Source organism: Oncorhynchus mykiss, chromosome 15, assembly GCF_013265735.2.
Source record: "Oncorhynchus mykiss isolate Arlee chromosome 15, USDA_OmykA_1.1, whole genome shotgun sequence".
NCBI classification, from domain to species: domain Eukaryota; kingdom Metazoa; phylum Chordata; class Actinopteri; order Salmoniformes; family Salmonidae; genus Oncorhynchus; species Oncorhynchus mykiss.
Window position 1 is genome coordinate 14,059,855 of NC_048579.1, and position 12,711 is coordinate 14,072,565.

Genomic DNA, 12,711 nt, shown 5'->3' on the forward strand with positions numbered 1-12,711 from the left:
CACTTTATAGTGTCATACACACAATAAAATATACTGAGATGTTAAAACAGGACATTTAGAGTGTCTGTTACCTTGACCAGGTGTGGAGCGTCCTGTCTGGTCAGTGTGAACTTGGGCAGGTGGTCTCGGTGTGTGACCCAGGGATGACACAACACCTGGCCGGCTGTCAAACGCTGGTGGGGGTCCACGTGTAACATCTTAGACACCAGCTCCTACAGGTCAGAGGTCAAAAACATATTAAAACATTATCATCCATTGAGTATGTGTTTGAATGTTGACAACATTCCCTTGGCTTCGGTGTGAGTGTGTGTGATTGTGTGTGTGTGTACCTTGGCCTCTGCTGAAACAGAGTTCCAGTATCCTCCGGTCAGAGAGAACTTCCCGCTGCCGATCCGAGCCAGGATCTCCTCTGGTGTGTCCTCTGGACCGTTGGCAAACGGAGTGAACCTGGAGAGAAGAAGAGGGAGGAGAGATTTTTTTTTTTTGAGGGAGAAGAGAGAAGGGTAAACAATTGCAAATACACAAACAGCCATACCAGAAGGTTAGTCCAGGGAAACCATTCGCCACACACACACACACACACACACACACACACACACACACACACACACACACACACACACACACACACACACACACAGCCTTACCCTGTGAGCATAGTGTAGAGTAGGACTCCTAGACTCCAGATGTCACAGGCAGCATCATAACCCTGCTTCTTCAACACCTAGACAACACACACCCACATACTGTATGGTCAGTGGATGAGAGGGTACATGTAGAGAATATCAGCGGTTACGGAGAGAGAGAGAAGAAAAGACTAGTTTGAAAGAGAGAATTGTCAGAACGAAGAGGAAAGAGAGAGAGAGAGAAAGAGAGAGAGAGGGTGTGACAGAGAGGGAGAGAGAGACATATATAGAGAGAGATAGACAGAGAGAGAGAGACAGAGACAGAGAAAGAGACTATTACATAATATGACATTTGAAATGTCTTTATTATTTGGTATAATGTTTATTGTACATTTTTTATTGTTTATTTCACTTTTGTTTATTATCTATTTCACTTGCTTTTGCAATGTAAACATACAGTGCCTTGAGAAAGTATTCGGCCCCCTTGAACTTTGCGACCTTTTGCCACATTTCAGGCTTCAAACATAAAGATATAAAACTGTATTTTTTGTGAAGAATCAACAACAAGTGGGACACAATCATGAAGTGGAACGACATTTATTGGATATTTCAAACTTTTTTAACAAATCAAAAACTGAAAAAATTGGGCGTGCAAAATTATTCAGCCCCCTTAAGTTAATACTTTGTAGCGCCACCTTTTGCTGCAATTACAGCTGTAAGTCGCTTGGGGTATGTCTCTATCAGTTTTGCACATCGAGAGACTGACATTTTTTCCCATTCCTCCTTGCAAAACAGCTCGAGCTCAGTGAGGTTGGATGGAGAGCATTTGTGAACAGCAGTTTTCAGTTCTTTCCACAGATTCTCGATTGGATTCAGGTCTGGACTTTGACTTGGCCATTCTAACACCTGGATATGTTTATTTTTGAACCATTGCATTGTAGATTTTGCTTTATGTTTTGGATCATTATCTTGTTGGAAGACAAATCTCCGTCCCAGTCTCAGGTCTTTTGCAGACTCCATCAGGTTTTCTTCCAGAATGGTCCTGTATTTGGCTCCATCCATCTTCCCATCAATTTTAACCATCTTCCCTGTCCCTGCTGACGAAAAGCAGGCCCAAACCATGATGCTGCCACCACCATGTTTGACAGTGGGGATGGTGTGTTCAGCTGTGTTGCTTTTACGCCAAACATAACGTTTTGCATTGTTGCCAAAAAGTTCAATTTTGGTTTCATCTGACCAGAGCACCTTCTTCCACATGTTTGGTGTGTCTCCCAGGTGGCTTGTGGCAAACTTTAAACAACACTTTTTATGGATATCTTTAAGAAATGGCTTTCTTCTTGCCACTCTTCCATAAAGGCCAGATTTGTGCAATATACGACTGATTGTTGTCCTATGGACAGAGTCTCCCACCTCAGCTGTAGATCTCTGCAGTTCATCCAGAGTGATCATGGGCCTCTTGGCTGCATCTCTGATCAGTCTTCTCCTTGTATGAGCTGAAAGTTTAGAGGGACGGCCAGGTCTTGGTAGATTTGCAGTGGTCTGATACTCCTTCCATTTCAATATTATCGCTTGCACAGTGCTCCTTGGGATGTTTAAAGCTTGGGAAATCTTTTTGTATCCAAATCCGGCTTTAAACTTCTTCACAACAGTATCTCGGACCTGCCTGGTGTGTTCCTTGTTCTTCATGATGCTCTCTGCGCTTTTGACGGACCTCTGAGACTATCACAGTGCAGGTGCATTTATGAGGAGACTTGATTACACACAGGTGGATTGTATTTATCATCATTAGTCATTTAGGTCAACATTGGATCATTCAGAGATCCTCACTGAACTTCTGGAGAGAGTTTGCTGCACTGAAAGTAAAGGGGCTGAATAATTTTGCACGCCCAATTTTTCAGTTTATGATTTGTTAAAAAAGTTTGAAATATCCAATAAATATCGTTCCACTTCATGATTGTGTCCCACTTGTTGTTGATTCTTCACAAAAAAATACAGTTTTATATCTTTATGTTTGAAGCCTGAAATGTGGCAAAAGGTCGCAAAGTTCAAGGGGGCCGAATACTTTCGCAAGGCACTGTACCAATTAGGATCTGGCTAAAAATACTTGAATCAGTTATAGAACCCATTGCCTTTTATGGTTGTGAGGTCTGGGGTCCGCTTACCAACCAAGAATTTACAAAATGGGACAAACACCAAATTGAGACTCTACATGCAGAATTCTGCAAAAATATCCTCTGTGTACAACTTAAAACACCAAATAATGCATGCAGAGCAGAATTAGGCCGATACCCACTAATTATCAAAATTCAGAAAAGAGACGTTAAATTTTACAACCACCTAAAAGGAATTGACTCCCAAACCTTCCATAACAAAGCCATCACCTACAGAGAGATGAACCTGGAGAAGAGTCCCCTAACCAAGCTGGTCTTCGGGCTTTGTTCACAAACACAAACAGACCCCACAGAGCCCCAGGAAAGCAACACAATTAGACCCAAGCAAATCATGAGAAAACAAAAAGATAATTACTTGACACATTGGAAAGAATGAACAAGAAAACAGTCAAAGCTTTCCTTACGTTTGTGTCAGTCACAGTGGTCAGGTATTCAGTCACAGTGGTCAGGTATTCAGTCACAGTAGTCAGGTATTCAGTCACAGTGGTCAGGTATTCAGTCACAGTAGTCAGGTATTCAGTCACAGTGGTCAGGTATTCAGTCACAGTGGTCAGGTATTCAGTCACAGTGGTCAGGTATTCAGTCACAGTGGTCAGGTATTCAGTCACAGTGGTCAGGTATTCAGTCACAGTGGTCAGGTATTCTGTCACAGTGGTCAGGTATTCAGTCACAGTGGTCAGGTATTCAGTCACAGTGGTCAGGTATTCAGTCACAGTGGTCAGGTATTCAGTCACAGTGGTCAGGTATTCTGTCAGAGTGGTCAGGTATTCAGTCACAGTGGTCAGGTATTCTGTCACAGTGGTCAGGTATTCTGTCACAGTGGTCAGGTATTCAGTCACAGTGGTCAGGTATTCTGTCACAGTGGTCAGGTATTCTGTCACAGTGGTCAGGTATTCTTCCACAGTGGTCAGGTATTCTGCCACTGTGTACTCTCTGTTTAGGGACAAATAGCATTCTAGTTTGCTCTATGTACAGACTCAGTGAGCATAGCCTTGCTATTGAGAAAGGCCGTAGGCAGACCTGGCTCTCAAGAGAAGACAGGCTATGTGCTCACTGCCCACAAAATGAGGTGGAAACCGAGCTGCACTTCCTAACCTCCTGCCCAATGTATGACAATATTAGAGACACATATTTACCCTCAGATTACACAGATCAACGAAGAATTCAAAAACAAACCCGATTTTGATAAACTCATATCTTCTGGGTAAAATACTAGTGTGCCATCACAGCAGCAAGATTTGTGATCTGTTGCCACAAGAAAAGGTCAACCAGTGAAGAACAAACACCATTGTAAATACAACCCAGATTTATTTATTTTCCCTTTTGTACTTTAACTATTTGTACATCATTACAACACTGTATATATATATAATATGACATTTAAAATGTCTTTATTATTTTGTACCTTCTGTGAGTGTAATGTTTACTGTTCACTTTTATTGTTCATTTCACTTTTGTATATTATCTATTTCACTTGCTTTGGAAATGTTAATATATGTTTCCCATGCCTATAAAGCCCCTTGAATTGAATTGAGAGGGAGAGAGAGAGAGAGAGAGAGAGAGAGAGAGAGAGAGAGAGAGGGGAAAGTGAGAAAGAGAGAGAGAGAGGGGGACAGAGAGAGAGAGAAAGCGAGAGAGAGGGGGAGAGGGAGAGAAAGAGAGAGGGACAGACAGAAAGGGAGAGAGAGAGAGAGAGAGAGAGAGAGAGAGAGAGAGGGCAGGGGACAGAGAGACAGAGAGAAAGAGAGAGAGGGGGGAACAGAGAGAAAGAGAGAGGGGGGGACAGAGAGAAAGAGAGGGAGAGAGAAAGAGAGAGGGGGGGAACAGAGAGGGAGAGAGAGAGAGACAGAGTGTGTGGCATGGTACATACCTCTGGAGCTACAAAGTTAGCTGTGTAGCACGGCGTCATCAGCAGGCCGTTCTCAGCTCTCAGCTGCTTGGCAAAACCAAAGTCACAGATCCTGATGGACTCAGCGTTCCCACTCTCATCCACATACAGGATATTACTGGGCTTCAGGTCCCTGTGCACCACCTGGCAGTCAATCACCCAATCAGGCAATTCATAAATGAATCAATCACACACATCAACACATTGAAAGACAACTGGTATGCTGTAAAGAAAAATAATAATAAAAAGACAAGTAGGACCAAAGGGATATATAACTTGATATGCCCTCCTACTGAAGAGTCATTTAACACACACACACACACACACACACACACACACACACACACACACACACACACACACACACACACACACAGACACACACACAGACACACAGACACAGACACAGACACACACACACACACAGACACAGACACACACACACAGACACACACACACATACACACACACACACACAGACACAGACACACACACACACACACACACACACACACACACACACACACACACACAGACACAGACACAGACACAGACACACACACACTCACACTTACCCCCTGTATGTGTAGGTACTCAACAGTCTTGGTGATGGTGTATAGGACAGCGCTAGCTTCTCTCTCTGAGAAGAACTTCTGTCTCAGTATTTTATCCAGCAGCTCTCCTCCCTTCATCAGCTCTGTGACCAGATACACTGTCCTACCGTCATCAAACACCTACAGCAGACACAGCAGGGTTATACCGGTGCAATAGTGTGTGTGTGTTTTTGTTTAACTATCCTTGTGGGCACCAGAAATCCTCACAAGGATAGTAAAACAAAGAACATTCGGACAAGTGGGGACATTTCGCCGGTCCCCACGAGGAAAAATGCTATTTTAGGCTGAGGGGTCAGGTTTAGGGTTAGGGGTTAGGGGGTACGGTTAGGTATAGTTATAGGGTTAGGGAGTTAGGGTTAGGGAAAACAGGATTTGGGATGGGAATCAATTCTTTGGTCCCCCCACAAGGATATCAATACAAAAATGTGTGTGTGTGAGACTCACATCCTTTAGTGTGATGACGTTGGGATGTTGTCCGTATCTCATTAGGATCTCCACCTCCTCTGTTGGGTCTCTGTTGGCCTTACTGATGATCTACATCACACACACACACACACACACACACACACACACACACACACACACACACACACACACACACACATAAACACACACACGCACACACACGCACACACACACACACACACACACACACACACACACACACACACACATAAACACACACACGCACACACACGCAGACACACACACACACACACACACACACACACACACACACACACACACACACACACACAGTGTTCTGGGGTTGAAACCAATACCAACTTGTGTGTATGTACGGCTCTGAATACTAACAATACAATGGTCAATATCAGTGCTTTCTGGGGGGTGTGTGTCTCACTTTAACCGCGTACTCCATGCCAGTGGCCTTGTGTATACAGCGTTTGCAGACAGAGTATGATCCCAGTCCTATTTCCTCCTTGACTTCATATGCTTCTGACAGCTGGGACATATTCCTGTGTAGCTGCTACACACACACACACACACACACACACACACACACACACACACACACACACACACACACACACACACACACACACACACACACACAGATGAAAAATCATAAATTACAAGATCCTGTGTGTGTGTGTGTGTGTGTGCGTGTGTGTGTGTGTGTGTATGTGCGTGCGTGTGTGTGTGTCTGCCTGTGTGTGTGTGTGTCTGTGTCTGTGTACGTGCGTGTTATGTGTGCGTGTGTGTGTGTCTGTGTGTGTGTGTGTCTGTATGTGTGTCTGTGTGTGTGTCTGTGTGTGTGTGTCTCTGTGTGTGTCTGTATGTGTGTCTGTGTGTGTGTCTGTGTGTGTGTGTGTGTCTCTGTGTGTGTCTGTGTGTGTGTCTCTGTGTGTGTGTCTGTGTGTGTGTGTGTGTCTCTGTGTGTGTGTCTCTGTGTGTGTCTGTGTGTGTGTGTGTGTCTCTGTGTGTGTCTGTGTGTGTGTGTCTGTGTGTGTCTCTGTGTGTGTCTCTGTGTGTGTCTGTGTGTGTGTGTCTGTGTGTGTGTGTGTCTGTGTGTGTGTCTGTGTGTGTGTCTCTGTGTGTGTCTGTGTGTGTCTCTGTGTGTGTCTGTATGTGTGTGTGTGTGTCTCTGTGTACCTGTACTACAGTAGTCTGTAGTGGTTGTGTCTCTTCCTCTGATGTAATGGCTACAAAGCTGAATCCTCGGAACAGCTGGTGGGCGTTGGCACTGGGCGGAACCCCCGGGGAATCTACACACACACATAGACACACACACACACACATACAGACACACACAGAGACACACACACACACACACATAGACACACAAGTGGTTGAACGTCAAAAGATGAAAGAGTAATTGAGGCATGGATGGACAGAGAGACGTGTGTGTGCGTGTGTGTGTACCTTTGGGTGTTTTAGCGGTGAACTCTGGGTCGAAATAGAAGGTGTCGTCCGGTCGTCCCGTAGCAGGTTTGAAGGGAGGGTGGAGCTCTCTACGGAACAGTTTCTACACACAGAGATAGAGAACACATGATATGGTATATACTGACTCTACAGCCTCTGAAACACAGTGAGAAGAGACGTCTCATCACTCACGTTCCAGTCTATGGTGCAGTAGAAGTGATGTCTTTTAATCTCCTCCACCCCGTCTGGGCCGGCCCCTACAGAGAACAGAACCAGAAGTTACACTTCAGCACAGATCTGAGATCAGATTATCTCCCTCAATCCTAACATGAACCATTAGGGGGAAATCTTAGCCCTGACCTAAGATCAGGTTGTGTTACCTAGCCTGTTAGTAGGGTTGCGTTTGAAAAGGTTCCTCAGGAGACTCTGGGCTTCGGAACTCAAAAACTGTGGCATCCCCAACTTAGCCCTGAGGAGAGAAATAGGTCAAAGAAAGAACGGAAGGAATGCAGAAGGGAAGGCAGTGATAGAGGGACAATAGAGTACATGAGACAGTGCAGTTATTGACACAGTCCTCACATATCAACCTGTACTCAATCTGACTGAATGCTGAAGTCCAGACACCCAGTATCAGTAACACACACAGGAAACTAACTCAGCGTTTAACAGAAACCATCTCAGCAGCCTAGAGAAAGACACATTCTCAACATTTTCCACTGAGAGGGAGAGATAAATCATTCTGTGTTGAAATCGCTCTTACCCATCCCATTTCTTTTGCACTTTCCTGCACCCTTCCTCTCTTTTCCATTCCATCTCTCTCCTGCTTTACCCCCTCTTTCTCTCCATCTCTCCCCTCTTCCACCCTCCCTCTCTCCTCCTCTCTCTCTCTCTCTCTCTCTCTCTCTCTCTCTCTCTCTCTCTCTCTCTCCATCTCTCCCCTCTTCCCTTTCCCTCTCTCTCTCTCTCGTCACCCCCCCCTCTCTCTCCATCTCTCCCCTCTTCCCCCTCCCTCTCTCCTCCTCTCTCATACCCTCCCTGTATCTCCCCCCTGTCTGTCATCAACATCTAACAGCCCACTTAGCTATGTCCATTTTCCTGCTTTTATCACTCTTCTAGTCTGTCCATCCATAATGCCCTCCTGCTGAGTGGAACAACTAGTTCTGAGCTGCCTCAGCATAGAACAAAAAATTCAAACACAGTCTTGTAAACACATTGCTCCAGTGAGATGAAAAAAGATCCGGTGGAAGAGACTCACTTGAGGATCATGGTCATGGTCTCCTTGCGGTCTTTCCCCTGGAATGGTAGTGTTCCGGTCAGCATCTCAAACTGCCAGAGGATGAAGAGATGAAGAGTTTCACACAACCTACCAACCAACCCAACTACAATGTAACTACAACCTAACCACTACCTAACTACTACCTACCGACTACCTAACTACAACCTAACGACAACCTAACCACTACCTAACTACAACCTAACTACTACCCACCTACTACCTACCAACTACCTAACTACAACCTAACGACAACCTAACCACTACCTAACTACTACCTACCGACTACCTAACTACAACCTAACGACAACCTAACTACTACCTACCGACTACCTAACTACAACCTAACCACTACCTAACTACTACCTACCGACTACCTAACTACAACCTAACGACAACCTAATGACAACCTAACTACTACCTACCGACTACCTAACTACAACCTAACTACTACCCACCTACTACCTACCAACTACCTAACTACAACCTAACGACAACCTAACCACTACCTAACTACTACCTACCGACTACCTAACTACAACCTAACTACAACCTAATGACAACCTAACTACTACCTACCGACTACCTAACTACAACCTAACCACTACCTAACTACTACCTACCGACTACCTAACTACAACCTAACGACAACCTAATGACAACCTAACTACTACCTACCGACTACCTAACTACAACCTAACTACTACCCACCTACTACCTACCAACTACCTAACTACAACCTAACGACAACCTAACCACTACCTAACTACTACCTACCGACTACCTAACTACAACCTAACTACAACCTAACTACTACCTACCGACTACCTAACTACAACCTAACGACAACCTAACCACTACCTAACTACTACCTACCAACTACCTAACTACAACCTAACTACAACCTAACTACTACCTACCGACTACCTAACTACAACCTAACTACTACCCACCTACTACCTACCAACTACCTAACTACAACCTAACGACAACCTAACCACTACCTAACTACTACCTACCGACTACCTAACTACAACCTAACCACTACCTAAAGACAACCTAATGACAACCTAACTACTACCTACCGACTACCTAACTACAACCTAACTACAACCTAACGACAACCTAATGACAACCTAACTACTACCTACCGACTACCTAACTACAACCTAACCACTACCTAAAGACAACCTAACGACAACCTAACCACTACCTAACTACTACCTACCGACTACCTAACTACAACCTAACGACAACCTAACCACTACCTAACTACAACCTAACTACTACCTACCGACTACCTAACTACAACCTAACTACTACCCACCTACTACCTACCAACTACCTAACTACAACCTAACGACAACCTAACCACTACCTAACTACTACCTACCGACTACCTAACTACAACCTAACTACTACCCACCTACTACCTACCGACTACCTAACTACAACCTAACTACTACCCACCTACTACCTACCAACTACCTAACTACAACCTAACTACTACCCAACTACTACCGACCGACTACCTAACTACAACCTAACCACTACCTAAAGACAACCTAACGACAACCTAATGACAACCTAACCACTACCTAACTACAACCTAACTACTACCTACCGACTACCTAACTACAACCTAACGACAACCTAACCACTACCTAAAGACAACCTAACCACAACCTGTAACACAACCCAAATAAGGAACAGGTAAATAAACCATATAAGGTGTGTGGCCCCGCCCCTCTCACCATGAGCACGCCGTAGGACCACCAATCAGCGCTGGTGGTGTGGCCTCTCCTGTTGACCACCTCCGGAGCCATGTACTCCACCGTCCCACAGAACGAATAGGCCTTGTTCTCATGGTCTATAGACTCCTTACTGAGGCCGAAGTCTACACACACACATCAACACACACACACACATACATCAACACACGAGTAAGCTTTGTTCTCAGGACATACCGTCTGCAGTAAGAATAGACACATTCAAATAGAAAAACAAACCACACACACACACACACACACACACACACACACACACACATCAACACACACACACACACACACACACACACACACACACACACACACACACACACACACAGGTCTGATATTACTCACCCGTCAGCTTAATGTGTCCCTCCTCGTCTAGCAGAATGCTGAAAAGACAGAAATGGATCTTTGGACAAAGATACTAAACGCGCGTGTGTGTGTGTGTGTGTGTGTGTGTGTGTGTGTGTGTGTGTGTGTGTGTGTGTGTGTGTATGTACTTCTCTGGTTTGAGGTCTCTGTAGATGATGCCCAGGCTGTGAAGGTGGTCCAGCGCCAGGGCCAACTCTGCCAGGTAGAACTTCACATCCTCCTCTGTGAACATCACCTACACACAGAGAGGAGAGGGGAAGGTGAGACACGCCACACCAACACACACGCCACACCAACACACACGCCACACCAACACACACGCCACACCAACACACACGCCACACCAACACACACGCCACACCAACACACACGCCACACCAACACACGCGCCACACCAACACACGCGCCACACCAACACACGCGCAACACCAACACACGCGCCACACCAACACACACGCCACACCAACACACACGCCACACCAACACACACGCCACACCAACACTCACGCCACACCAACGCCACTCCAACACACACGCCACACACATGCCCTCACCTCTTTAGACAGTCGTGTGAAGAGGTCTCCTCCTCGTAGGAAGTCCAGGATGAGGTAAAGTTTCCCTTCTGTTTGGAATGCTGAGAGACATCTGATTGGTTACCAGGGGACTGATGTTGTTATTGACTCACTGTAGTACTGAGCTGTGATTGGCTAACTCACCATAGTGCAGTTTAACGATGAAGGGATGGTTGACCTCCACCAGAATGTCTCTCTCCATCTTAGTCCTCACCCTGTCACGCACTGCAACACACACACGCACGCACGCACGCACACACACACACAGTATTAAAACATACAGAGTACACATAAATCTAGGAACAAACAGAATAAAATAAATTATCTCCGCTTGCCAACATCCATTTTTCTGACGTAGCTCTTCCTCCCAACCCATCTTTATTCCCCTCTACCTATCCCCTCCCTCTATATATCTTTATTCCCTCTACCTATCCCCCTCCCTCTATATATCTTTATTCCCTCTACCTATCCCTCTCCCTCTATATATCTTTATTTCCCTCTACCTATCCCATCCCTCTATATATCTTTATTCCCTCTACCTATCCCCCTCCCTCTATATATCTTTATTCCTCTCTACCTATCCCCTCCCTCTATATATCTTTATTCCTCTCTACCTATCCCATCCCTCTATATATCTTTATTCCTCTCTACCTATCCCCTCCCTCTATATATCTTTATTCCTCTCTACCTATCCCCTCCCTCTATATATCTTTATTCCCCTCTACCTATCCCCCTCCCTCTATATATCTTTATTCCCTCTACCTATCCCCCCCCTCTATATATCTTTATTCCTCTCTACCTATCCCCTCCCTCTATATATCTTTATTCCCTCTACCTATCCCCCCCCTCTATATATATTTATTCCCCTCTACATATCCCCTCCCTCTATATATCTTTATTCCCTCTACCTATCCCCCTCCCTCTATATATCTTTATTCCTCTCTACCTATCCCCCTCCCTCTATATATCTTTATTCCCTCTACCTATCCCCCCCCCCTCTATATATCTTTATTCCTCTCTACCTATCCCCTCCCTCTATATATCTTTATTCCCTCTACCTATCCCATCCCTCTATATATCTTTATTCCTCTCTACCTATCCCCTCCCTCTATATATCTTTATTCCCTCTACCTATCCCCTCCCTCCATATATCTTTATTCCTCTCTACCTATCCCCTCCCTCTATATATCTTTATTCCCTCTACCTATCCCATCCCTCTATATATCTTTATTCCTCCCAACCCATCTTTATTCCTCTCTACCTATCCCCCTCCCTCTATATATCTTTATTCCCTCTACCTATCCCCCTCCCTCTATATATCTTTATTCCTCTCTACCTATCCCCTCCCTCTATATATCTTTATTCCCTCTACCTACCCCCCCCCCTCTATATATCTTTATTCCTCTCTACCTATCCCCTCCCTCTATATATCTTTATTCCCTCTACCTATCCCATCCCTCTATATATCTTTATTCCTCTCTACCTATCCCCTCCCTCTATATATCTTTATTCCCTCTACCTATCCCCTCCCTCCAT

General features: G+C 45.0%; 1 protein-coding gene across 2 annotated transcripts in view; it reads right to left on the minus strand.

The window, feature by feature from the left end:
- The window catches only part of LOC110489631 (ribosomal protein S6 kinase alpha-3), a 47,000-nt gene that overhangs the window by 2,396 nt on the left and 31,893 nt on the right, over positions 1-12,711 (minus strand). The window contains exons 5-21 of one of the 2 annotated variants that reach the window (XM_036943776.1): positions 11,320-11,400; positions 11,158-11,237; positions 10,732-10,838; positions 10,583-10,620; positions 10,211-10,353; positions 8,439-8,509; positions 7,564-7,652; positions 7,376-7,440; positions 7,184-7,286; positions 6,914-7,026; positions 6,162-6,284; positions 5,744-5,833; positions 5,261-5,419; positions 4,668-4,829; positions 648-724; positions 330-447; positions 72-212 (exon numbers count right to left, since the gene is read on the minus strand). In XM_036943776.1, coding sequence (XP_036799671.1) covers positions 72-212; positions 330-447; positions 648-724; positions 4,668-4,829; positions 5,261-5,419; positions 5,744-5,833; positions 6,162-6,284; positions 6,914-7,026; positions 7,184-7,286; positions 7,376-7,440; positions 7,564-7,652; positions 8,439-8,509; positions 10,211-10,353; positions 10,583-10,620; positions 10,732-10,838; positions 11,158-11,237; positions 11,320-11,400 — 1,760 coding nt within the window. Of the gene's footprint in view, positions 1-71; positions 213-329; positions 448-647; positions 725-4,667; positions 4,830-5,260; positions 5,420-5,743; positions 5,834-6,161; positions 6,288-6,913; positions 7,027-7,183; positions 7,287-7,375; positions 7,441-7,563; positions 7,653-8,438; positions 8,510-10,210; positions 10,354-10,582; positions 10,621-10,731; positions 10,839-11,157; positions 11,238-11,319; positions 11,401-12,711 lie in introns of both variants that reach the window. The other variant, XM_036943775.1, reaches the window with a different exon arrangement.